At 37.4% G+C, this 23,821-nt stretch overlaps 1 protein-coding gene across 2 annotated transcripts in view; it reads left to right on the plus strand.

Moving 5' to 3' along the window:
- csmd3b (CUB and Sushi multiple domains 3b) overlaps positions 1-16,693 on the plus strand; it is a 399,549-nt gene extending 382,856 nt beyond the window's left edge. For both annotated transcript variants that reach the window (XM_083523961.1, XM_083523962.1), the window contains exons 62-70: positions 1,367-1,440; positions 3,348-3,459; positions 7,070-7,249; positions 8,409-8,474; positions 10,043-10,201; positions 11,579-11,691; positions 11,816-11,903; positions 13,108-13,243; positions 14,227-16,693. In XM_083523961.1, coding sequence (XP_083380087.1) covers positions 1,367-1,440; positions 3,348-3,459; positions 7,070-7,249; positions 8,409-8,474; positions 10,043-10,201; positions 11,579-11,691; positions 11,816-11,903; positions 13,108-13,243; positions 14,227-14,386 — 1,088 coding nt within the window. In that variant the 3' untranslated portion in view covers positions 14,387-16,693. The remainder of the gene's footprint in view (positions 1-1,366; positions 1,441-3,347; positions 3,460-7,069; positions 7,250-8,408; positions 8,475-10,042; positions 10,202-11,578; positions 11,692-11,815; positions 11,904-13,107; positions 13,244-14,226) is intronic.
- Positions 16,694-23,821: the final 7,128 nt, after the last annotated feature.

Raw genomic sequence — 23,821 nt, forward strand, 5'->3', positions numbered from 1 at the left:
TGTACGTGTAAAAGCTTAGAGCAGTCTCATCAGCCATATTTCATCATGCATAATTAACAAAGGCTCTTCCTGTTCCCCTAAGAACAACAATTATCTAGTTATAACTCACTTGCTTATATTTCCCTAAAGATTGCATTCTCCTGACATCAATAAGTGTGCGATAATTGTTTTTTATTGAGTAATTGAATGATTGGTTTAACTTTGGATAGAGCGTTATAGAGGAGAGATGAATGGCCAGGTCTAAATTTAGCTTAATATTTGTTTTAACCCTCAATTGGTTTACAATAACAGACTGTGTTGCCACACCGACCATGTAATTAGTTATGCCTTCAATCAGTCTATCAAGGCTACAAAGAGATTTTTAGTGTTCTACAATTTTAATACTGTAATGATGTCACTTGCCCAAAGAGGGACAGGAAGTTATTGGGGTTTTGTTGTTGTCGTTGCTGTAAATATGAGGTCACAAGTGCACAAAGAAGAAGACTAGTTCACATTTTTGTAATTGCTGGAAAGACTGAATTAAAATGCTCAGACTACCGACTTTCTTATCACATTATCCAATTCTAGTGTTAAAGTGACATCTCACTTCCATCTTGTGTGTGTGTATGTGTGTGTGTGTGTGTGTGTGTGCACAAATGTGCACGTCAATTTGTCCGGCTGAAGGTGTGTGCTGGCGTGCAGGTACCGCCTCTATAGATCTTAACTAACACTCTCCCTGCTGCAGGCAAAGTCTCCTCTGCTGTATCTGTATGCATGTGTTTCACAGGTGCTGATTTTGTAATCGGGAAGGGTTGGGTTTTTTCTAGAAGGTATAAGCAGTCCCATTGCGTAAGGCTTCCATGCTGTCCTGGCATTTGCACGCCTGCATTAAATCTTTGGTTTCTGCGTTAGCTCGAGGATGTGCTCCACATCCCAATTACTGAGCAGCGCAGCTGGCTCTGAGCCCTCCCACCACTGCAGCAACATTGCCCCCTGCTGGGTCTCCCCTTGGTTTTTAATTTTTTCCAACAAATAAAATAAAATAAAAATCACAGTTCCGGCAGCACACACTTAAACACCGTCTCCATAACCACTACAATAAGCCAGGCCCTAGCACTGCAGGAAAAAACATGAGGGAGGGAGCCGTGCTGCATGTTTATGAGGACTATCTCTCGTTATGCAGCAATGATATGCCTGCTGTATCTTGAGCTCGAAGGGAGGGAGAAGGAAAAGTGAATTATGGAATCTTGATTTCTCTCTCTTTCTCCCTCTCTCCCTCTCTTTCTCTCGCTGTTGCTTTTTTTTTATTTTTTTGTTGCTTTTTCTTTCCCTTTATCCTCTTTTTTAAGTATTAAATTTATTTATTTGTTTGTTTGTTTGTTTCCAGAACCAACCCGTACCACCTGTGAGAATCCAGGTACACCTCGCTACGGCTCTATGAACAGGACCTTTGGCTTCAAGGTACAGCCCAGATCATTGAAACGACTCTTGCAGATACGCTTGCACTGAATGTGGTTAAAATATAAATTTTTTGCCTTGATTTGTTCTCAGTTCATGAGACTTCTTTTAACAGGATTGTCACAATTTGTTTCCACCTGATCTTTTTAAAGTAATATGATCCGGAGTTACAAGGCTTTGTGTGTGCATGTGCATGGTGGCTGGGTGTCCTACAGTGCTAGCACAGCAGGGCACACAAAAGCCTTACTTCAATCCATGTCTTTAATGAGCAGCGAAATGGATTTGCTGACAAAACCTGGAAAATGTTTGCGTTTACTAATAAACTGGGCCACTATAGTAAAAACAAATGGAAAAGAAAGTTGTTAAATCTAATATCTAATTGATATTAGTATCTTATATCTAAATATATAATCTATTTGGTAAAATATTTCAGTAAATTCTCACTAATACAAATAAACTTTAATGCAAAAAATGCAAATGCTGTCACTTCTTAATGACGATCTACTTTAAAAAAAAAAAAATGTAGGAACTTCAAATAAACAAATGAGTTCAACTAAAAAATATGTATTCATACAGCGAAGGAGAGGACAATGAGGGACTGTGTATGACGGCGGGCATTTTTTCCTGAGAAACACCAACATTAAGAATTCAACCGCTTAATGTAATGCGGGGGCCATTGCATGGTGAGGCTTCAGAGGACAGCAAAATATCAGGCTTTCCTGCCTCATAAATCATTTCACTGGATCTACTGACGCCCTTTCACTAGACGGCGCGTAATGATATTGGAGTGCAGGAGATATTGTACCCTTCAGATAAGCGGCAGTGCCTATGGCACATCAGCCAGGTTCATCGCCAGGAAGAACGTGTTAATCAATTAATGTGCTGAGCCCATGTGTCACTCTGACACATGTTAATATTTCACTCACCCGACTCTGTCAGTCTAGTTAATATCAGAGCTGCAGTATGCGCTCCATGAGCACAACAGGAACAACTGACGTAAACGATCGCATTGTGTAAAGATGTTTTACATGGAGCTCAGTGTTTGGTATTTAGTCAAACGTCACAGTCCTGTGTGCTTGAGACACACATATTGCATTTTATTTGCGGTTTTATTAAGTATGGTTAAGAGCCCTGAAGAAAAGCACTATATCCTTCAGGGTTTTTCAAAACAACATTTTAATTGCGTGCATGCATTTAACAACATAAGGTTCTTCGTGGCATTGTGGCACTCCATCATCCTGTAATTATATCATGATCTTCTGAATCTTACAACTTGCAACCATACTGACTACAGAGTGATTTGCCTGATTAGAGATATTTACAATTGGATGAAAAAAATACAATTAATAACCAGTGTTTGCCATTGTTACAATTTCAAAAATGATCTAAGGAGAGAATGAGGACTGTAGTTACAGTTCTCTTACAGAAATTCATATACTTGTTCATATACAGCTAGCAATTATTTCTAAATTAGATGTACTGCAACAAAAACATAGATCTTGGTGTGTAAACTGGATCTTTGACTTACCCGGTGAGCTAGCAAATGAATTTATCACTTTTTCCATGATACTAGAGCATTTTTCATTATTGTGTGCATGCAGTAGTTGACCCTAGATTAAATAAGCAGTAGATTTTATATTTGTTAAATAAACAAACCAACTGATTCTTTAAAACCACAAGAAAATTATGGCAGCTGAAGACATGGTTAGGAAATGATAGAAAAGTGTTTAAATTCAGCTCTACCTTATCAATGAAAGCACTCTACACTATGTACACCCTATTGTTAGTAGTATCACAGTCTCTAAAATGCTGTCATCTTGAGTACACACACACATCCCAAAGTGTGTGTGCTTTGAATGTGTGAATTTTAATGACTCATTCTCATCGTGTGTGGTGTTTTCATGTGGCAGGTTGGAAGTATGGTGGCCTTCCAGTGCCAGCCAGGACACTTGCTCCAGGGCTCCACCACTCGACTGTGCCAAGCAGACCTCACCTGGAGCGGCACCCAGCCAGAGTGCATCCGTAGGTTCCCCTGGTTAACATTTATATGGGGCTTGTAAATATGTTTGAAAATTATATACTGTAAGTGTGTTGCAAGGGCATCATTTGGCTATTATAATCAAAACATGGTGGAATGAAGGTACAAGTTCCACAAGCTCAGACGAAAGTATCACAACAGGTTTGTGGACTTTTTGGTAGTTCCTATATCTCCATCAGTTTTACATAAAGAGCTAGTCATTTATTCACCATTAAAATGGGCTTGGCAGATTAAAAACCATAATATTTTGTTCCTGGGTACTCATAGAAGCTGAATCTGGAAACTGAGTTATAATATTTGTTGTGTTTTGAGACCACAGTCAGTGTCCTGGGTTATGAAAAGGGCTGCTTTAAAACCCAGGCTTTCAGGTTAATATGGTTTTTACTCTGTTGTTTAAATTGAATTTAAAAAGCATATTGCTTATTACACTATGACAATTAAATGGAACATAAATAAAGAAGATTATTTGCTTGGTTTGCATTTTTTTTGCAGTCTGTAAAATAGTCTAGAAATAGCTGAATGGACAGCACCTGTGACACTAGATTTTGGTATGTATTCTTGGTTGCCTTTTTGATTTGCCTTCAGCTATCAATTAAGCCTTGTTTGGGTTTAAGGATTGAATTAGACACCATTACAGCAAGGCAGTGTACATGTCCTTGAATTCTGAATAATTTTCCAATAATCTTTCTTTAAGGTTACGATACAGTGATTTTGGCCATGTAAAGCTGTCTAGTAAAATGAATCCTAAGTTCAATGCTTGTAATGAAAATATCAAAATTAGCATACTGTACTGTCATCAAACATCGCAAAGTTTGGTCAGATGGCCGAGCTGTGACCTTGCAGCAAAAAGATAACTTTGCTCATAACTTCTCAGGAGTACGAACTCCAAAACGAGTAGCGTTAAAGCAGCTTGAAGTGACTGTGTTGGAGAAAGGAAGCAGCTGCCTCCCAATTTCATAAGACAGATTGCCATTCAGCCCAACCATTTCAGCAGCTAATTACATTTTGTTTCATATGTGACTCCCCCAGTGCACTGTCATTGTTTTGCAAAATTAGGAGATTGAGCAATGGGATAGCTGTAGGGGAAAATCAAGTTTGCAGCACTTTAATTGTATGTGATTAACTTGTCCTGTGATTAAATAGCCTTTGTAGATTTCTGAGTAATCATGGCATTTTTGTGTTTTAGAATAATCACAATTTATTTTTAAACGTGCACACTGTAATTTTGCTTACCCAGTGCAGCTGACGACATACAAAACAAGCCATATCCTAACGTTTTGTCATGTTTGTTTCCCCACTCTTTTAACCCAATTGGTAAATGGCTGCCCTTTGGGAGGAACAACAGTAAAACATTTCCTGAACTATTTGTCACTTTGTAGCTTCTGTTTAACCTTGCTGAAGATATCATCATTGCATCATGTATAAAATGTTTGACTGAATTACAGTCAAGTTAATGTGAGCAATTAAGTGTTTATTTCATAGCCGTATTCAGGACCACTGTTATTCACCTATAAAAGTATCTGTATAAGTGTTGAGGCAAATCTGGGTTACGTTTGATCATAGTGGAATAGTGTCGAAGCTCCTACGATGAGTGACTGCACGTTGGTGCTTGATCTGCTAGTAAAAGTGCGCTTCTTTCCTGTGCAGCATGCCAGTATACATCAGTGGCTGCCACACTCTCAATAACTTCTACAGCCAAAGTGATAGGCGTTAGACTGAGAAAGGCAAAGAAAGATGACTGGCAATGATCTTTGTTATTTTAAGAGGTACTGAGGGAGGAGATGGGATATTTTAAAAGTGCATTGCCTGGACTGGAAATGAAGAATGAGACCAGTGTTTTTATATATATATATATATATATATATATATATACAGTGAGGAAAATAAGTATTTGAACACCCTGCTATTTTGCAAGTTCTCCCACTTAGAAATCATGGAAGGGTCTGAAATTGTCATCGTAGGTGCATGTCCACTGTGAGAGACATAATCTAAAAAAAAAAATCCAGAAATCACAATGTATAATTTTTTAACTATTTATTTGTATGATACAGCTGCAAATAAGTATTTGAACACCTGTCTATCAGCTAGAATTCTGACCCTCAAAGACCTGTTAGTCTGCCTTTAAAATGTCCACCTCCACTACATTTATTATCCTAAATTAGATGCACCTGTTTGAGGTCGTTAGCTGCATAAAGACACCTGTCCACCCTATAAAATCAGTAAGAATCCAACTACCAACATGGCCAAGACCAAAGAGCTGTCCAAAGACACTAGAGACAAAATTGTACACCTCCACAAGGCTGGAAAGGGCTACGGGGAAATTGCCAAGCAGCTTGGTGAAAAAAGGTCCACTGTTGGAGCAATCATTAGAAAATTGAAGGAGCTAAACATGACTGTCAATCTCCCTCGGACTGGGGCTCCATGCAAGATCTCACCTCGTAGGGTCTTAATGATCCTAAGGAAGGTGAGAAATCAGCCCAGAACTACACAGGAGGAGCTGGTCAATGACCTGAAAAGAGCTGGGACCACCGTTTCCAAGGTTACTGTTGGTAATACACTAAGACATCATAGTTTGAAATCATGCATGGCACGGATGGTTCCACTGCTTAAACCAGCACATGTCCAGGCACGTCTTAAGTTTGCCAATGACCATTTGGATGATCCAGAGGAGTCATGGGAGAAAGTCATGTGGTCAGATGAGACCAAAATAGAACTTTTGGGTCATAATTCCACTAAACGTGTTTGGAGGAAAAAAGATTGATGAGTACCATCCCAAGAACACCATCCCTACTGTGAAGCATGGGGGTGGTAGCATCATGCTTTGGGGGTGTTTTTCTGCACATGGGAGATGGCGACTGCACTGTATTAAGTAGAGGATGACCAGGGCAATGTATTGCGAGATTTTGGGGAACAACCTCCTTCCCTCAGTTAGAGCATTGAAGGTGGGTCGAGGCTGGGTCTTCCAACATGACAATGACCTGAAGCACACAGCCAGGATAACCAAGGAGTGGCTCTGTAAGAAGCATATCAAGGTTCTGGCGTGGCCTAGCCAGTCTCCAGACCTAAACCCAATAGAGAATCTTTGGAGGGAGCTCAAACTCCGTGTTTCTCAGCGACAGGCCAGAAACCTGACTGATCTAGAAAAGATCTGTGTGGAGGAGTGGGCCAAAATTCCTCCTGCAGTGTGTGCAAACCTGGTGAAAAACTACAGGAAACGTTTGACCTCTGTAATTGCAAACAAAGGCTACTGTACCAAATATTAACATTGACTTTCTCAGGTGTTCAAATACTTATTTGCAGCTGTATCATACAAATAAATAGTTAAAAAATCATACATTGTGATTTCTGGATTTTTTTTTTTTTAGATTATGTCTCTCACAGTGGACATGCACCTACGATGACAATTTCAGACCCCTCCATGATTTCTAAGTGGGAGAACTTGCAAAATAGCAGGGTGTTCAAATACTTATTTTCCTCACTGTATATATATATATATATATATATATATATATATATATATATATATATATATATATATATATATACACACACACACACACACACACACACATATATTGTGTTTTCTTCCTTCAGCGCATAGTTGTAAGCAGCCAGAGAGCCCACCTCATGTGGATGTGGTGGGGATGGACCTACCTGGCTATGGCTACACTCTCATCTACACATGCCAGAGTGGTTTCTTTATGTCTGGAGGTTCAGAGCATCGAGTTTGCAGGTCTGATGGAACATGGACTGGGAAGATGCCTATATGTCGAGGTATAATATCTTAACAAATTTGAAAAAATAAGTATTCCCCTCTGTTGTGTTTGTAGCAATACACATTGTCATTGTTATTGCCTTATAGATATTTAAATGAAGATTTAGATCCTTGATGAGCATGACCGAGACAATTAAAAGGAAACTCCCTGTGACTACATGAACCCAAAAACCCTTTTAGATAAAACTGACTTAGAAAGGAGGCCATCCTTTTCTGATTGACACCGAATAGTGGCATTATAAATTGTCACAGTATACAGTGTTTTTCAGGCTGGTTAAAGTATTTTAGAAATTGCATAGATATTTAGTTGTTAAGGTTTAATTAATGTTCTGCATTGATGCACTGTCATCTTAAAAAAGTTTTTAAAGGGTTGTACAAGGGAAATTAAATAATATTGATAAAATGTTGGTTGTAATGAGATCTTTTTTCATTCGGATAAAAGAAAAGTGTGAGTGAATAGCAGTAGTTATCGCACACATTATGCAAACCGCTTCTACTCAGATAAACACATCTACCAGTGGTTAAATGGCTAAGGCCCTTTTGATCCTCCAGCAAACAGTTTACCGACATCACACATGCAGTTAGATATGTTTGCCCTCACACATGCACTGGCCATTAAAGTAAACATTTGTATTATGTGTGGGAAAAAAACAGAGGTGTGATAAGAATGGTGCCTGCAGCGTGCTGTGATTTTTCTCCCAGAGCCTCCATGGCACCCTGCCTGTACTGCTGTGTGGGCACACAGCTGCACACTGCAGGTTTTCTCATAATTACTGCACACAAACAGATGTGAAAGGCAGCCAAAATAAGAGATTCAGTTCACGCTGTCCCGCCCTGTTCTGTGCTAGGTCCGTTATTTTAATCACAATCTTCTCCTGTTTTTTGCATACTTCTGTTGTGGACTATAGAAAGTTTGTATTAGTAGCACTTGATATACTGCTTATGTCACCCTGGCTCCTGTGGTTCTGTGATAAGTTTTTATTTTGCAAGACGGAAAGATACGAGAGCAGTATTTACTAGATTCTACTGCCCACGTGGGAAAATGCAGGATTATAGGAGCACTGCCAGTACTATACTGCTACTATCTATGCATGTGTATTTTGATATATTTTTTTAAAGGCATACTCCACTAATACATTTATTTATGCACATTTCTAGCTGGCTCGAAGCTATCAGAGAAGCCTGTTAAGCCAGTCCCTGGTACACCGAGTCCCAAGCTAAATGGTAAGTATATAATAAAGTAAGAAAAAATAACATTTTTGCCAGTATTACATTTCAAAGACTGAAAATTTTAAGCTCGCTCACATTGAGCAGTAAAGTCACAGCTTAATATTGCAGTGCTTCAGCTGTCCAGCGCACCAGTAGCTCAAGCTCCTAGCTGTCCTTGATGTATTCTAGAAAGAAGTCCTCTTGAGGAAGAAGCAGCTAATAAGTAGGACAGTGGTTCCACTCAGTTTGATCGGCAGTCGGGCCATTCAAAAACTCTTCTGGAGCTATGTGATAATCCTCTTCCTTTTTTCTTGCCTGACCTTCATCATGCACAGCAAGGATCTAACACTTATGTGCTCTTATGAGCTCTGAAAGCAAAAAAAAAAAAAAAAAAAAAAAAAAACATGCAGCTGATCATTTACGCAGTTTTGCCATGCATGATGCAGCTGTTCTCAAGTGCTCTGGGATCAGGGCCTATTTATATGCTGTGAGAGTTAATCAATGATCCTTTTTGGTTTATGTGTTAATGAATAAAGTGTTATTAAAAAGGAGGATTCTAATTTAGCACTCTCTTTGAGCATTTTGAGAATTTTGAGTGCTCTAATTTTATTCAGTATGGATTTACTGGGTGTCAAGAAATTTTAAACCCTACAGTTTTATAGTTTTATATCACAATTTCATCAATATTGCCATAGACCAAATAAAACCATACAGTCGACCAAGTGAAAAAGAAATGCTTTTTTGTCAAGGCTATTTTCCTGCAAAGATCTTGAGTAAGGAGCCAGTATAACAAACACAGTGGTCTGCTAAAAAGTTGTCCAAAACCTTGTTAGCCAAGTGTTTTTTCCACACAGAGTAAATGAAAGCCATGCTGTGATCCAACTGTTGGATAGCTGCATGCTGTGGCAAAATGGACATAATCTAAGTCATTTAATTTCTTATATCAGATACTGGCTGTCAAACTACCTACAATGCACCTTTACCACAGTCAGAATGGAATCATTAAATGCAAATGGTATTTCCCTTTAAAATAAAATTAAAAAAATTTCATAAACAAAATATATAAAAGAAATTTCACTTTGTGAAGGGTTTTTTAAGCTGCCATGCATATGTGATGACCAGTTAAACTTCACTAGCCAATAAAAGTTTTTTCTGTGATATTAGATTGGTTCAATCAAACAAAAAATATTTAGCATCTTTCATTTTAGTCATATTTTAAACTTGATTTACACACACACACACACACACACACACACACACACACACACACACACACACACACACAAACATATATATATATATATATATATATATACATATAGTTTTGTGTGTATTTTGAGGCATGTTTTTAAATTTGCTTCGAGGACAGCTTGTGGGTTATTAAGTTTTTTCACAATACACAGATTATTTAATTAAATTTCATGAATATTTATCTCAAGTAATCATGTTTTTCCTCAGAGGCTTTATTCACTTTAGATTGTGACTTGTTCTGTTTGTATACACAGCTGCATTAACTGTTTATTTTTTTTCTTCTGTCCAAACTTAATGAGTAATCCTCTCTCCTTGGTTGTTTGTTCTCTCAGTCCCAGATGATGTGTTTGCTCCAAACTACATATGGAAGGGCTCTTATAACTACAAGGGAAGAAAGCAACCAATGACTCTGAGTATTACAAGCTTTAATACAACCACGGGTAGAGTGAATGTCACCTTAACTAGTAGCAACATGGAGCTGCTGCTTTCAGGTTGGTTTATCTCTAAATATAAGCTTCTTAATGTGAAAAGTGATCAAGAAAATCTTTCAGCATAAAAAAAGAGATATAAATTAATTATTGACCCCCTTTAAGAGTATATTAAATGACCATCACGTTCAGTGATTTAAATGGTTTATTCTAAACAAAATCAAAAAATCAAAATCAACAATAAAAAAAACGTGAACAAATTGGCATCCTTGAAAACAAAATAAATTTTTTAATTGCTATCAGTCTCCATGAACTCTATATTTGCCCATGGCAACTTATTGCCCTGGAGTATTAACACCGGTTTCCTGCACATGTAAAATTCCATGGGGAAAACCAAAGAGCTTTCAGTGGAAAAGATTCTGATGGTTGCTTACCAGCAAGCGGAAAGAAAATAAAAATGCATAAGCAGTTAAAGTACAGTTAAAAGCATCATTCAGCATTCAGAAATAGTTGAACATTTGTTCCTCTACATGTGTTCTCCAGCCTCATTAAACATTTGAGCTCAGTTCTCCTATTCTCTACATAGGAAGGCTTCAATTAATAATTTAGCAAGAAATATTTTTATATATATTGAATTTTGCTCACTGCATAGTGGTATTCAGAGGTTTTCAACTATAATTATAAAATAGCTTGCTTAATTAATTGACACATTTTAAAATGTCAAATCATTATAATATCTGACTTTATTCAGCCATTAGAAATGAAAATCAGCTAAGTGTATATACCGCAGCATTGCCTGTGGAGAATTATATTCAGTTGAATGTATCAGGGCATGTTTTCTTTCCCCCTAACAACCCTTTTTAAATGCCTCAGTTCAAAAGTTAAACCTACTTCCTCTGCTGTGTTCAAATGAAATATTCATGCTATTTGAGAGAACTTTGACATTTTCTGCCATCATTAAACGTGATCTGTCTCCCTCACCTTTCTGATTTCCATCTTTGAGACCGTCGTCACGTAGTCAACTCTGACATCCTTTGCATACTTTAATCAATCACAGACATTTTCAGACTGAAACTGCCCACCCTGTTAGCAGTAATTACATGGACCAATACTCGTACATAAAAAGTCTTGAATCCAAATAGTCATACTGTGGCCATGCTGAATTTCATAGAATGTAATATTAGCATTAACTCAGTCATGTTTTAAGGAGCAATGGTATGCAATGATTTTTTTATTATTGCAGTAGATATAAGGAGCACTATTAAACAGGTGCATGTGAGTCAGTTTGCCATTTGCAGTATGGCCTTTATTGCTATAGTAGGGTTATAACATCGTGGATAGTACCTGCCAAAGGAGAAGCAGCCAGATGTGGTAATAAAACTGCAGCTGCAGTGTTTGGCAGTGTGTAGATGGCTGATTCTTCTCTGCCTCTGGATACAGGCGTCTATAAGAGCCAGGAAGCGAGGTTGATGCTGCTTGTCTATGATGTGCAATCGTCCTCTACCACTACACTAACCAGGATGAAGGAAGAACAGTGGTCTCTAGATGGTTTTGTAAGAGCAGATTTTGGAAATTACATATTGGAAACCACCTGAATTTTTAACCATAAATATATTGAAGAATTTAGCTCCAGATTCCATTTTTGATCAAAACTGTCTTTTTCCATTCTACACATAGGTATCTCCAGAACCTGATGGTGCCACCTATGTCTTTCAAGGCTTTATACAGGGTAAAGACTATGGCCAGTTTGGCTTACAAAGGCTGGGTAATGTATTATGTTTATATTTTTTACTATTTCCAAAATTGTAATCTCTTTAATATTATGAAATATAAATTATATTTTGGGGCAATCTGTTGTAATTAATAACACTGCAACTTCTCGGTTCTAAATGATTGCTTTTGGCATGTTAGTCTACATTCTCACATTTATAAGTTTAGCGTGCACTCTAAACACTCGCTGATGAGATGATCACTCGTTTCTCTGAGTGTTGCGGCTAAGAGGTGCTTCAGGGTAATTAGCATTGTTTTAATGACAGCTTTAAAAAAGAACAAAAGAAAGATTGAATATGATTGGACTGATAAATGTTATGATTTGTTTTGCTTACTTAGTCACAGTTCTGCCGTTTGCACCCTGCAACACTCAGGCGAGAATCTTAGATAGGTGTACCTTAGAACATGCTGTCTTACTATTACTATTTCTTTACTGTGCAACAGTTCTTCAGTGCACCAAGGGCTTTAAAATATATTTTAGCAGAGTACATAATGTGTGAAATAATGGCCAGTTTAGCAATTCAAGTGACATAAATACATGTAAATTATTTAAATAAATGCTAACATGAGGTCAAATGAAAAAAATCATTGGGTTTTTTTTTTTTAAAGATTTTTATAGATTTTTATTTTTGTTTACCGTTTCTGGCCTGTTGGCAAAACTGAAGGTACAGTATCGCTTTTTATGTTAACAATGAAAACGTTGTTTAAAGGTGATGACTGAGAAAGAGAACTAGGTATTTGTTCTCCATGAGACCATAGTGGTTATAATCACTAATCACTATTAGTTTAATGTTAAACAGTAACCATTGGCACAATTTTGTAACATTAGTTGCTTATTTGGATCTTTGTAATGAAAGGATTTACCTGGACCTTTACCAATGTTAGATATCCTGTCCTATTTTAAGGTTAGTATTTACCTTATACAAGTAACTCAAAACCTAAATTTGCCTGTGTGGTCTTTTTGCAACTAAACACCCTGAAGGTTCATAATAATTAGGTCAGAGCACTAGAGAATGCACAAGCTTTTCTCCTCTCATTGCAAAGTTGCTGTTTGGAGAAAAGAGTTACTCGCAACAACAACAGAACAGTCCTCCCTCCTAATCTCTCAGCTTGCTGGCAAAGTATTGTTCTGAGTTTTATTGTGTGAGGAAAGCTATGAGAGTGTTTTGATCCTATTTTTCTATTTTCGCCTCCCACAGGTTTGAACATGTCGGAAAGTAATAACTTGTCAAATCCACCGCATGGTACAAACAGTAGCTCTGTGGCCATAGCAATCCTTGTGCCTTTTTTTGCCCTGATTTTTGCAGGCTTTGGATTTTACCTCTACAAGCAGAGGTGAGTGTGCAGAGAAATTAGCATTTACAGTCATCTACAGAATGACTGCTGTAAGCAGGAAGCTTTTTTAGGTGCAACTTTTAGATCAAGTTGTCTTTTTGGGTTGATAGTGGAAAAGTAATGAAAAAAGCAAAGCACATGAATATTGTCCATATAAACTATGTGGGGAAAGGTTTGTGGACACATGACTTCAAGATTCGTATGTGTTTATTAACATCCTATTCTATATCTTGTCCTCTGTCCTTTGCTGTTCTAATAGCCTCCACATATTCTGAAGTGTGGTTATGGAGATTTGTGTGCATTCAGCTAGAAGGATGTTACTAAGATCTAGTAGTGATGTAAAATAAGGAGGCATGGGGTGCCGTCAGCATTCCATTTCATCCCAAAGGGTTCAATATGGTTGAGGTCTGAGCTGTATAGCATCCACTCAAGCTCTTTAAGCATGGTTTAGTGGTTAGGATGTGGCGCTCTCACCGCTGCGGCCCAGGTTTGATTCCCGGCCAGGAAACCAACCCCAGCCATTAGGGTTGCACAAGCCAGTGCACTCTTAGTGCTGGTCCCAAGCCCGGATAATTGGGGAGGGTTGCGTTAGGAATGGCATCCAGCATAAAAACATGTGACAAATCGAACATGCAGATCATGAATACGGATGGGAGAAGCCGAAAGAAAGTTTAGTTTAAGTAAAGGGAAGTTTTATTTGCTAACCTATTCAAAGACATCATATACATTTGTGTGCCTCCAACTTTGTGGTAACCAGTTGGGGAAGAACCACATACAGCTGGAAAAGTCATGTGTCCCTGTTATGTATAATTGAATACAGTGATTTTAGTAGTAGCTTATACATATATAAAAAAAAAGTGCTTGATCTATGCTTAAATATAATTGATAGATTTAGTGCAATTTAGTGTTTTTATGATTAGGCTTCCACTTTTTACTGTCTGCCATTAATTTTTCTGTCTGCGTCTTTTATTGTATTTTTAAAGGACTACCCCCAAAACTCAGTACACAGGTTGTTCAGTGCACGAGAACAACAATGGGCAGGCTGCCTTCGAGAATCCCATGTACAACACAAACGCAAAGTCAGTGGAGGGCAAAGCCGTCCGTTTCGACCCCAATCTAAACACAGTCTGCACAATGGTATAATGAGGACCACCGGACACAATAACACAATAATGTTTTTGTTTTTTCCCAAGCTTTTATCATTTTTTAGAAGAAAAAAAATCCACTGGATATAATGATTTCCCAGGCAGGGATGAATCTCACTGAGACTGACAGAACGTCCAGCAGATGCACTGTTACCCTTCCTGTGATATTTAAAGCACACTCTTCAGGAACTGTGATTTGACCATGTGCATCTACAAAGGACATGGAATATAATGATGGATATACCGATTATAGTTTTTTTTTTCTAGTCTGCCCCTTAAAAACCTAAAAAATCTTCAGTCTTCACAGCAAAATGTGTGGAGAGTTCTACTGCTATTCCGTTTGCACTCTGTGAGTGCTTCTTCACACTCAACTGGGTCTTTTTTTAAGGAAAAGGGATCTGTAAATCCAATTGCGTATATACAAGGATCAGCCACCATCTATATTTTTTCTGCTGTGTTCCACATGGAAGACACTGAAGGTTAAAAGGGTAAAAGCATTTGCTGAAAGTTTATAAAGAAATGATAAAGTGTGCTGTTTGTATTGAAGGAAATAAATATGCGTTGGTTAATTCTTTGGTGAAAATGATATATAGTTTTTTTTTCTCAGTTGTTTAATGAGCATTCCCCTTAGCTCTTAGTTCTCATTGTACATTTGTATCATTGTTTGGATCTTGAGGTGGGCTGTGATGTGTTACAATGAAAAAGCAAACGTGTCAAAGGCTGACATTTTAACTGGGGAGCTCTGGCTTTTTTTTTTAACCTCCTGGTTTTTTTTTTTCCAAACTTGTTTCTCAGTTCAGTTTTCTGTGTTGGTTGACAACACCATGACCTCTCGGACAAATGTCAGTTTTTTGGGCCTGAAGTCTGCAGATGATGTGATGAGTTTGCTGTCTTGGTTGCTCTTTCAGTGGGAAAGTGTCATTGTGCGCTCCATCACATTTCAGCAAAATGTACCTAGAGTTTGATTGTTTGCTCATTCGCATCGTCTCTTTTGTATGATTGCAGCTGTTGGTATTCCATTTGTATAAAATTGAAATGCACTTGGCATTTGTACCTAGATTTTTATACAAACTTAGATTTACATCAACATTAATTAGCATGCATGTGGTAAATGTGTATTGTGGCAGCAGTGTGACATGTTTATCAAGTCCAAATGGGCCGAGGAGCACAGTTCTGATTCAGTCTGACATTAATATGACAGAAATATTCATAAAGTGCCACTTGATTTCATTATGGCTTGGGTAAATAATAAATTTTTTTAAATTCTGCTCCACCAACTTGGTTTAAATACATTTTGTAGTAAAGTCATAACAACTTTGTCATTATTCCAACAGTGATGTCATTTCTCTAATAGTTCTTTTTATCCGTGTAGAAAAGGAATGGCTGCATTGTATCTCAATTTGAGTGTAGTAGGGTATTTATAGTGCCATAGTTTTTATGTTTAAGCCTTGCAGGGTCAGACTACCTCAGTTCCGTGCTTCCAGGCCCTCAAGCTGTGAGATTCATTCCAGTGCCTTCTAACGTACTGTACCTCTCATCACATTATCTCTGACCAACTGGCCATACTAGTGACACGAAAGATTTCAACATTACATTCAAATAAAGCTGTTCAGAAAGCTGCAGACTTCAGGGAGCTGATTCTGACATGACTGTCCAAAAGTCCCCAAATCTAACTAGTCAATCTGTGATCTTTGGAGCATTCATTTTTTTTATTGCTCAGCATCAGGCACAGGGATTTCTGCAGCATTGCACCTCATATTCACTGTACACTTCCAGAGCTTCTTACCATTGTAGCTTATAAAATTGGTGTATTTTCTAACATGGCTGGTTTTTACACAGTGCCTACCAAAAGAAAAACACATGAGCCAGGTCTGCTGCTTTCCCTACTTCTCATTGTTCTGTCTTTCGTCTTTCAGTCTATTTTCTACAAACTGAAATTAGTGTATCCAAAAATATTTGGACATGCTTCGACCTGCCCCAGAACTCCTGCTCAAGAGTTTGTAACCACGAGCTGATCAGTCCCCTTTTCTTTTCCGAAACAGACTGCAATAAAAGAAGACACCCAAACAATCAAGGAACTCTTTCGAATAAAGAACATAAATATTTGCAGTACAGATGGGGACTTCCTCTATGTTAATGCATTAAGAATAGTTATAAAAAAGAGGAAAAAAAAAAAAAAAAAAAAAAAAAAAGTTTTTTTTGTAAAGAAATATATTTTTATGGAAAAATTATTTGTAAAATGTATGAATCTATTATGTAAATTTTCAATGCAATGTAAGATTAAAAAGGCTAATTCCTTTTGTAATGTGTGTTTCCTTGTCCTCTTCTGGGGATGTGTGACTAGTTTTAATATCGCAGATTCAGCCGTGACATTCAAAATGTAAAGGATTTATTCAATATTTATTATTAACATGCCATTGTTTTGTTTAGTCTACTACTAGTCTACACTACTGATTCTTTTCTTCACGGCATTCTCTGAATCTCACACGAGATCTCTGTAAATGGCGTAATTATCAAAAAGAATTACCAATTTATGGTTAAAATTTAACATTGTTCTTGATGTCAGAAAGTGATTATTTGACTGACATGTTCAACCTGATGCACTGAGAGCAGAAATAAGAAGCTCTAAGATTCCCTGCTGGTTCGGCCTTTCTCATTTCCCTTTGACTCAGCCTTAATTACTCTGGCAGGGCCTGCAGCAATAAATTGTATCCTTGGCTCCACCTGTGACAGCTTGGATTGATCCATCAGTCATGTGATAGGTTTTTTGCTGAGCTCATAAATGACCAAATGGAAGCAGTGTATTTGCAGAAAGCTACACATGGACTGGGATTCAAATCAGCAAACTCTGGAGCAGAGCCAAGATGGTAAAAAAGATGTGTGCAATTGCTGAGAATTAATAGTTGCCTGAGTTAATTTCTGGAAATAAGGAGTTTAACTCTTTCTATAATGTTTGACTAGAAATTGGCTAAAGTAAAATGTACCTCATTTATTTGTGTTGAAGGAATAATTGTATTAAAATGTAGTGTGCATACTACATACTACATACTGTTTTAAATGTGGCCATTTTCAGCTTTCAGCTATATACACCATTAGAAAATAAATAATAACAAAGGAAGAAATAGTGATGACGAAGCACATTTGAAGAGTGCTGTATATTCAGAAAGACCTAATAGAAACGTCTGATACCATATAGAATATTGATACACACTGCCATTTGAAAGAGAGATGGACGAAACAAGGGGTGGTTTTATTAGCATTGAAGTAATGGGCTTTCCATCAACGTATGCAGTAATGCAATGTATGAATTCAACCCCTTTTCATGCTAATGAAAAGTAAACAAGTTCACACCTTTAAAGAATGACATGAAAAAAATAAATTGTTGTCCTGCTGGGGAAAATGCACAAGCTCTTTTTAGCATTCAAAGCCAAAGTCATGTTGAATCTAAGCTATAATGATTTTCATCTTCGTTCAGTAGTTCATCACTAATCTTTGTGCGAAATTGCATCACTTCAAATGCACCTCGGGTGTAAGTTTGACCTGTTTGACTGTGCAGTGTACATGTTAGCATGCAGATCTTGTGTTGGACAAGGAGACTGAGGAGCAGAATGTTCTGTCCAGACTTTCATCTCTCCACTGCTATATTTCAGTCTAAACAGATCAGAGCATGTTTCATTTGAAAGGAGCCAATTCCTGGCCTACTTCAAGATCAAGGTTTATGGAAATGAATGTTTTGCCACAGTGAACCTAGAGAAGGTGAGGCAGGTCTCACATAGATCTGATTCAAGTTCTGATTCACGTTAGATGCAGCATTACAAATAGGATTTTTATTTTAGATAACATTAATGTAAAGTTTCAGACACACCTTCACCTTTATCTTCACCTTTTTATTATTTTATCTCTGTGCATTAATACTGAGGACATTGAAACTATAAAAGAGATCACATATGAAAAAAAAATATATATATATATATATATATATATATATATATATATATATATATATATATATATATATATATATATATATATAAAGTTTGTAATCTAGCGTACCAGTGTAGATTTATTCATTGCTAGAGACTCGAAGCACTTTTGTAAATCGCTCAAGACAAGGGCGTCTGCTAAATGCCGCAAATGTAAATGTAAATAGAAATAGGAATTAGGTAGTAAACATAAAAATGTTAAACAAACCAGAATATGTTTTATATTTTAGATTGTCTAAAGAAGCTACATGTAGCATTGATGACAGACAGGCAGGCAAACTCTTGGCATTCTCTTATCAAATTTACCTGGAATGGTTTTCAGTTCACGTGTGTGCCTTGTCAAAAGTTCATTTGTAGCATTTTTACACTAACCCTAACCCTGACGAAGTTGTTGTGTCCAAACATTTAACTTTTTAATATCATACCAGTTAAAAGTTTGGACACACCATCTCTGTTAGTGTTTTTCTTCTAAAGCATATTAATAAGGCAAAAATGCCTCAAATATACTTTTGACAAAGCACACGTAAACTGAAAACCATAAATATTTGATATATATATAAAATTGAGCATTAAGCAATGTGAAAGAGCATTTTCAAAACAGCAGGTCTTGCAGGTGTTACCCATATGCAGTGCTTAGAACCCTCCAAAAGTGGTCCAAGGAAAGATAACCGGTAATCTGACAACAATGTCAAGTGCCCAAGTTGCACATAGGGATGGAAAGCTAGCCTGCCTGGTCCAAGAAGAACTAAAACAAAAAAGACTTGACTTTTTATAGCATCTTAAAAATGGCCCACTTTTGCAAAGCCTGTGCTATAGGAAAAATAATCATCGATTGGTTGTTGTGATGGCAGATGTTGATTGTGCTCCTATAACAGCATGTGTTTTATTCTTCACTAAACACATGCTTTGCTTGACGGGGACATTTTTGATGTATAGGGCTAGTTTATTTTATATATTCCAAGTCCAACCAAATCAACTTACATTTCTGTTCTAACAAGCAAAGACAAATGACTCTTAGGTTGCCATATTTGGCATAGCTATGCTTGATTATCATCAACAGATTCCAAGCTGCTGTATTCATTACCCATTCACAACTTATATAGAATGCAAATATACACATGGATCCACAAAGAGAGTGAATACAGATGTCCCGGCCATGTTCCCTCAGCGTATCTGTCTGTGCCAAAGTGCTGATGAGATCACCAGCAGACGAGTAGAGTGTCTCATCTGAACTTCAGACAAAGGCTTCAGAGCAAGAGATGTGAAAGAAGACATTCCTGTAAAGGATAAAAGGCCTATCGAGCACTGATGGAGGAAGCAGTCCACAAAGGCAAGAAGGTGATCTGAGAGACTGTGTGGCAAGAACAGCAGAGCATAGAACTATAGAGACAAGAAAAGAGAGCGGTTCGGAATAAAGCTGCATATAAGGGATTAAACATAATATTGTGACTGTATTGCAACTTGCAGTATATTAAAATACATTCATAGATGAGGTGATGATTGAAACCTCACCTGCATGACATGATAAACTTAAAGTATTTGTTGGATCATATGAATGTTAAATTTTGGGGAGTGGTGGCTCCAGTGGTTAAGGCGCTGGATTACTGATCGGAAGGTCGGGGGTTCAAGCCCCGGTATTGCCAAGCTGCCACTCTTGGGCCCTTGAGCAAAGCCCTTAACCCTCTGTGTGCTCCAGGGGCACCGTACTATGGCCGACCCTGCGCTCTGACCCCAGCTTCCAAGCAAGCTGGGATATGCGAAGAACAACATTTCACTGTGCTGTAATGTATATGTGACAAATAAAGGCTATTCTATTCTGGCTATTCCATTATTATTATTAAATGATAAACTATTGCATATAATACATTTCTAAGATGGATCAGACCTTCTACAATGTCCAAACTGCCATGATATTTAAACGACAATGTATTTCACAGCCATAGAGGTATGCAAGTTTCCCTTTTCTGCTTGCTGAAGGTCACTTTCCTTTCTGCCTACTGGAAAGCAAGTATCTCCTGTCTTGAGGTTTGATGGATGTCTCATTCTGGGTGCCATATAAGAATGGATATGCGCCAAAGCCTTCGGCACTAAAGCTCACAAGAGAGTTGTGATCATTTCCAATTAAAAGTAAGCTATTCAGTTGTCAGGTGGAGGGGATACAGGAACTTTACATACTTGAACTCCAAATCCATGAAAGGTAATGTGATTGGAATAGCCGTTTCCATTCATTATACAAAGCAATGATTTATGCTAAATGCTTTAACGTAATGCAATTAGGAGCAAAGGACAATGTAAGGGCACAAATGATGACTTCCATGCATTAAACAGTTAGATGACAGAGGTCTCCATCATAGATGTTTTATTGTATTAAATATGCATCCAGAAGTGTGAGCTTAGACATGCCTATTTAACTCTGAAGATAAATAAACAAACAGTACATTTTAGTTGGTCCAATATTTGGAAAATGGTTTTGGGAAAAAAATCCAATTCAAACAGTACATTTTTTTTTAGAGTCTTCAAACGAATTCAAGCAGCCAAGATACATTTGGTGTGCATAATCTGGTTTCGGTTTTGCCTTGGAGGTATGAGGCTAATGTTCTAACAAGATTATGGCCAATTAGCATCAACTAAAAGGCAAGCTGAAGTCATCACACACCATATGCGTCCTAGATGATTGACTGCATTAATTCTAAAGGGGAAGTTTTGTGTAAATGGGATGTTAACAGTGGTATAATGCTAATATATTTGTAGCAAACTGCACTATTCATGTATTTATTAATTTATTTTGTCATCTTTGAGCTTGAAGCAAGATAAGAATACGCCATGAATGGGACACGAGTCTATTGCATGGCATCACATGCACGCACATTTAAACATATAAGGGAAAAATAAAGTCAATTCACCATGTTTTTCAGAGATGGAAGGGAGCCTAGAGGATATAGAGAAGTGTAAGGAAGCTCAAACTTATAAGAGTGGAGGAAGGTGCACACAGGTGGACTATGTTCTATGTAGGATGTTCTATGTTCTGAGGAATTGAAAAGGGAGTGTGCTGTTACCTATCTATAAGAATAAGGGAGATGTCCAGACCTGCAGTAACAACAGGGGAATAAAGTTGGGCAGTCACACCATGAAGTTATGGGAAAGAGTAGTGAAAGCCAGGCAAAGAGTATAGGTTACCATCTGTTAGCAAAAGTATGTTTTTATGCAGAGGAAGAGAACAATAGATGCATTATATGCTTTGAGAATGTTGATAGAGAAGTATTAGGAAGGTCAGAAGGAGTTGTATTGTGTGTTTGTGGATTTAAAGAAAGCATACAACAAGGTGCCGAGAGAGGAGTTGTGGTATTGTATGAGGAAGTCAGGTGTGTCAGGGAAGTATGTGAGGGTGGTGCAGGACATGTATGAGGACAGTGTGACAGCAGTGAAGTGAGCAGTAGGAACGACAGGTTGACGGACGAGGTCAGACAGGAGTCTCCTTGGACTATGATGTTTGCGGATGATATTGTGATTTGTGGTGAGAGTAGAGAGCAGGTTAAAAAGAGCCTGGAGAGGTGGAGGTACATGCTGGAGAGAAGGAGAATGAAAGTCAGTACATGTGTGTGAATGGGAAGGGGAGGGCAGTGAACTGGTGTGGTTGCAGGGAGAAGAGGTGGAAAAGGTGGAGGAGTTTGGGTACCTGGGGTCAACAGTGCAAAGTAATGGAGAGTGTGCTAGAGAAGTGAAGAAAAGAGTGCAGGCAGGGTGGAGTGGGTGGAGAAGAGTGGCAGGAGTGATTTGTAATAGAACGGTATCTGCAAGAGTGAAAGTTTATAGGACTGTGGTAAAGCCTGCGATGTTGTATGGTTTAGAGACAGTGGCAGTAACTAAAAGACACGAGGTGGAGCTGGAGGTAGCAGAGCTAAAATTCTCCAAAACCCATAGGGATGCAAACCTTTGGCCTGAAATTCTAATTTTGATTCTGGTCACTTTTACCTTTTTGTATCCTGATGAGATTTTAACCACATGTATTTACACCTTAGTGAAAACAGCCCTGGTCAGGCAGACTGAAAATCACTGTACTAAACATTTACTATGCAAATTACCTCATTACATTTAAACATCAAACACAGCATCCCTCCTTTTGGTTGTATTGTTGGTATTTCTGTATTCTGACTGCTCGACTTGAATTTCTAAAAGGCCAGTTCAGTTTATTGAAATCACCCACATGCAGTATAAACCTCACACTTCTTGTAGTGCTCAGTTGTGTCTAGACTAAACAACAAGCACCTTTCCTTTTTACACATACACAAACATTAGGGAATAGAAAATGTAGACTGGCAAAATAGATGCATTCTACTGCAAAATAATTGCAATAGAATGTAGCAGAAAACTAAAAATGATTTTTAAAATACAGTTTATAATAATATGATAATATACACGTCAGAATACTGTATATAAGGTGCACATGGCATTTATTGGGAATTTAGTGAGAGTGTTTTGCAGCTGCACTTACATGTCTCAGTAATTAGGTCATAAAACTACAGTGCTAACAGGCAAAGCTCATAACCTGAGCAAAATTTAATCATGCTAATTTTCTGGAGTCATTATAATTTGAAAGGTTTTCAAATATTAGCAATCCCATACATCTGTCCTATACACATTTGTTTTTATGTGCAGTCCACTAACAGAAATAGTGATACCTTTGATGTACTTTATTATAAATTACTTAAACTTATATGAATAAAACTTGATTATTTTCATATTTTTTATTTAATGATTATAATGAATGGCGGTAGTGCATACAAGTACATGTATTTGAACCTGTAAAACAAGTAGCAAAAATAAATCAACAGAAAAATCTAAACCTTGAATGAGAACTCTAATTATAACTCATTATAACGCAGATTAATAGCAAGGATGTGGCACACAATGATATTTATTCAAAATACCAACAAAAGCTTGACAAAGAGACTTTTATAAACCCAAACTTAAATAGGGTGATAATGGTAACAATACATGGGTGAGGGTAATTAGTGACATGAAGAAGCTGCTGGGAAATGTATGCACTAAAACCTTGACACTTTAAATTTTCCTTGCTCCATCCAATGTATGCATGCTATACATCACTATAATAAAGGTCCATGCACTTTACTTTAAAGTATTCAATAAAATTTACCAAAGAAGTAAAACTAACAATTATCATGATCATTCATTGTCTTCACCTGTGATCTCCTTAAATTCATCAGATGCAAATAAAGTTGACACTAAAAGGTAGTTATAAGTAGAAACTTTATTTTTCTTTTCACTCAAGTAAATTTTTTGCTGAATACATTTAGCAGGACATATTTATGCTTTCACTTAAGCACAATTTATCAGGACTCTTTTGTACCATGTATTATTGTAGGAAAAAATGTATCCTAACAAAGGAGATGTTTTTTGTGTGCATTTATACATTGTTCTGCTTCTCATAT

The sequence above is a fragment of the Silurus aristotelis genome (genome assembly GCF_946808225.1).
Source record: "Silurus aristotelis genome assembly, chromosome: 21".
Classification (NCBI taxonomy): domain Eukaryota; kingdom Metazoa; phylum Chordata; class Actinopteri; order Siluriformes; family Siluridae; genus Silurus; species Silurus aristotelis.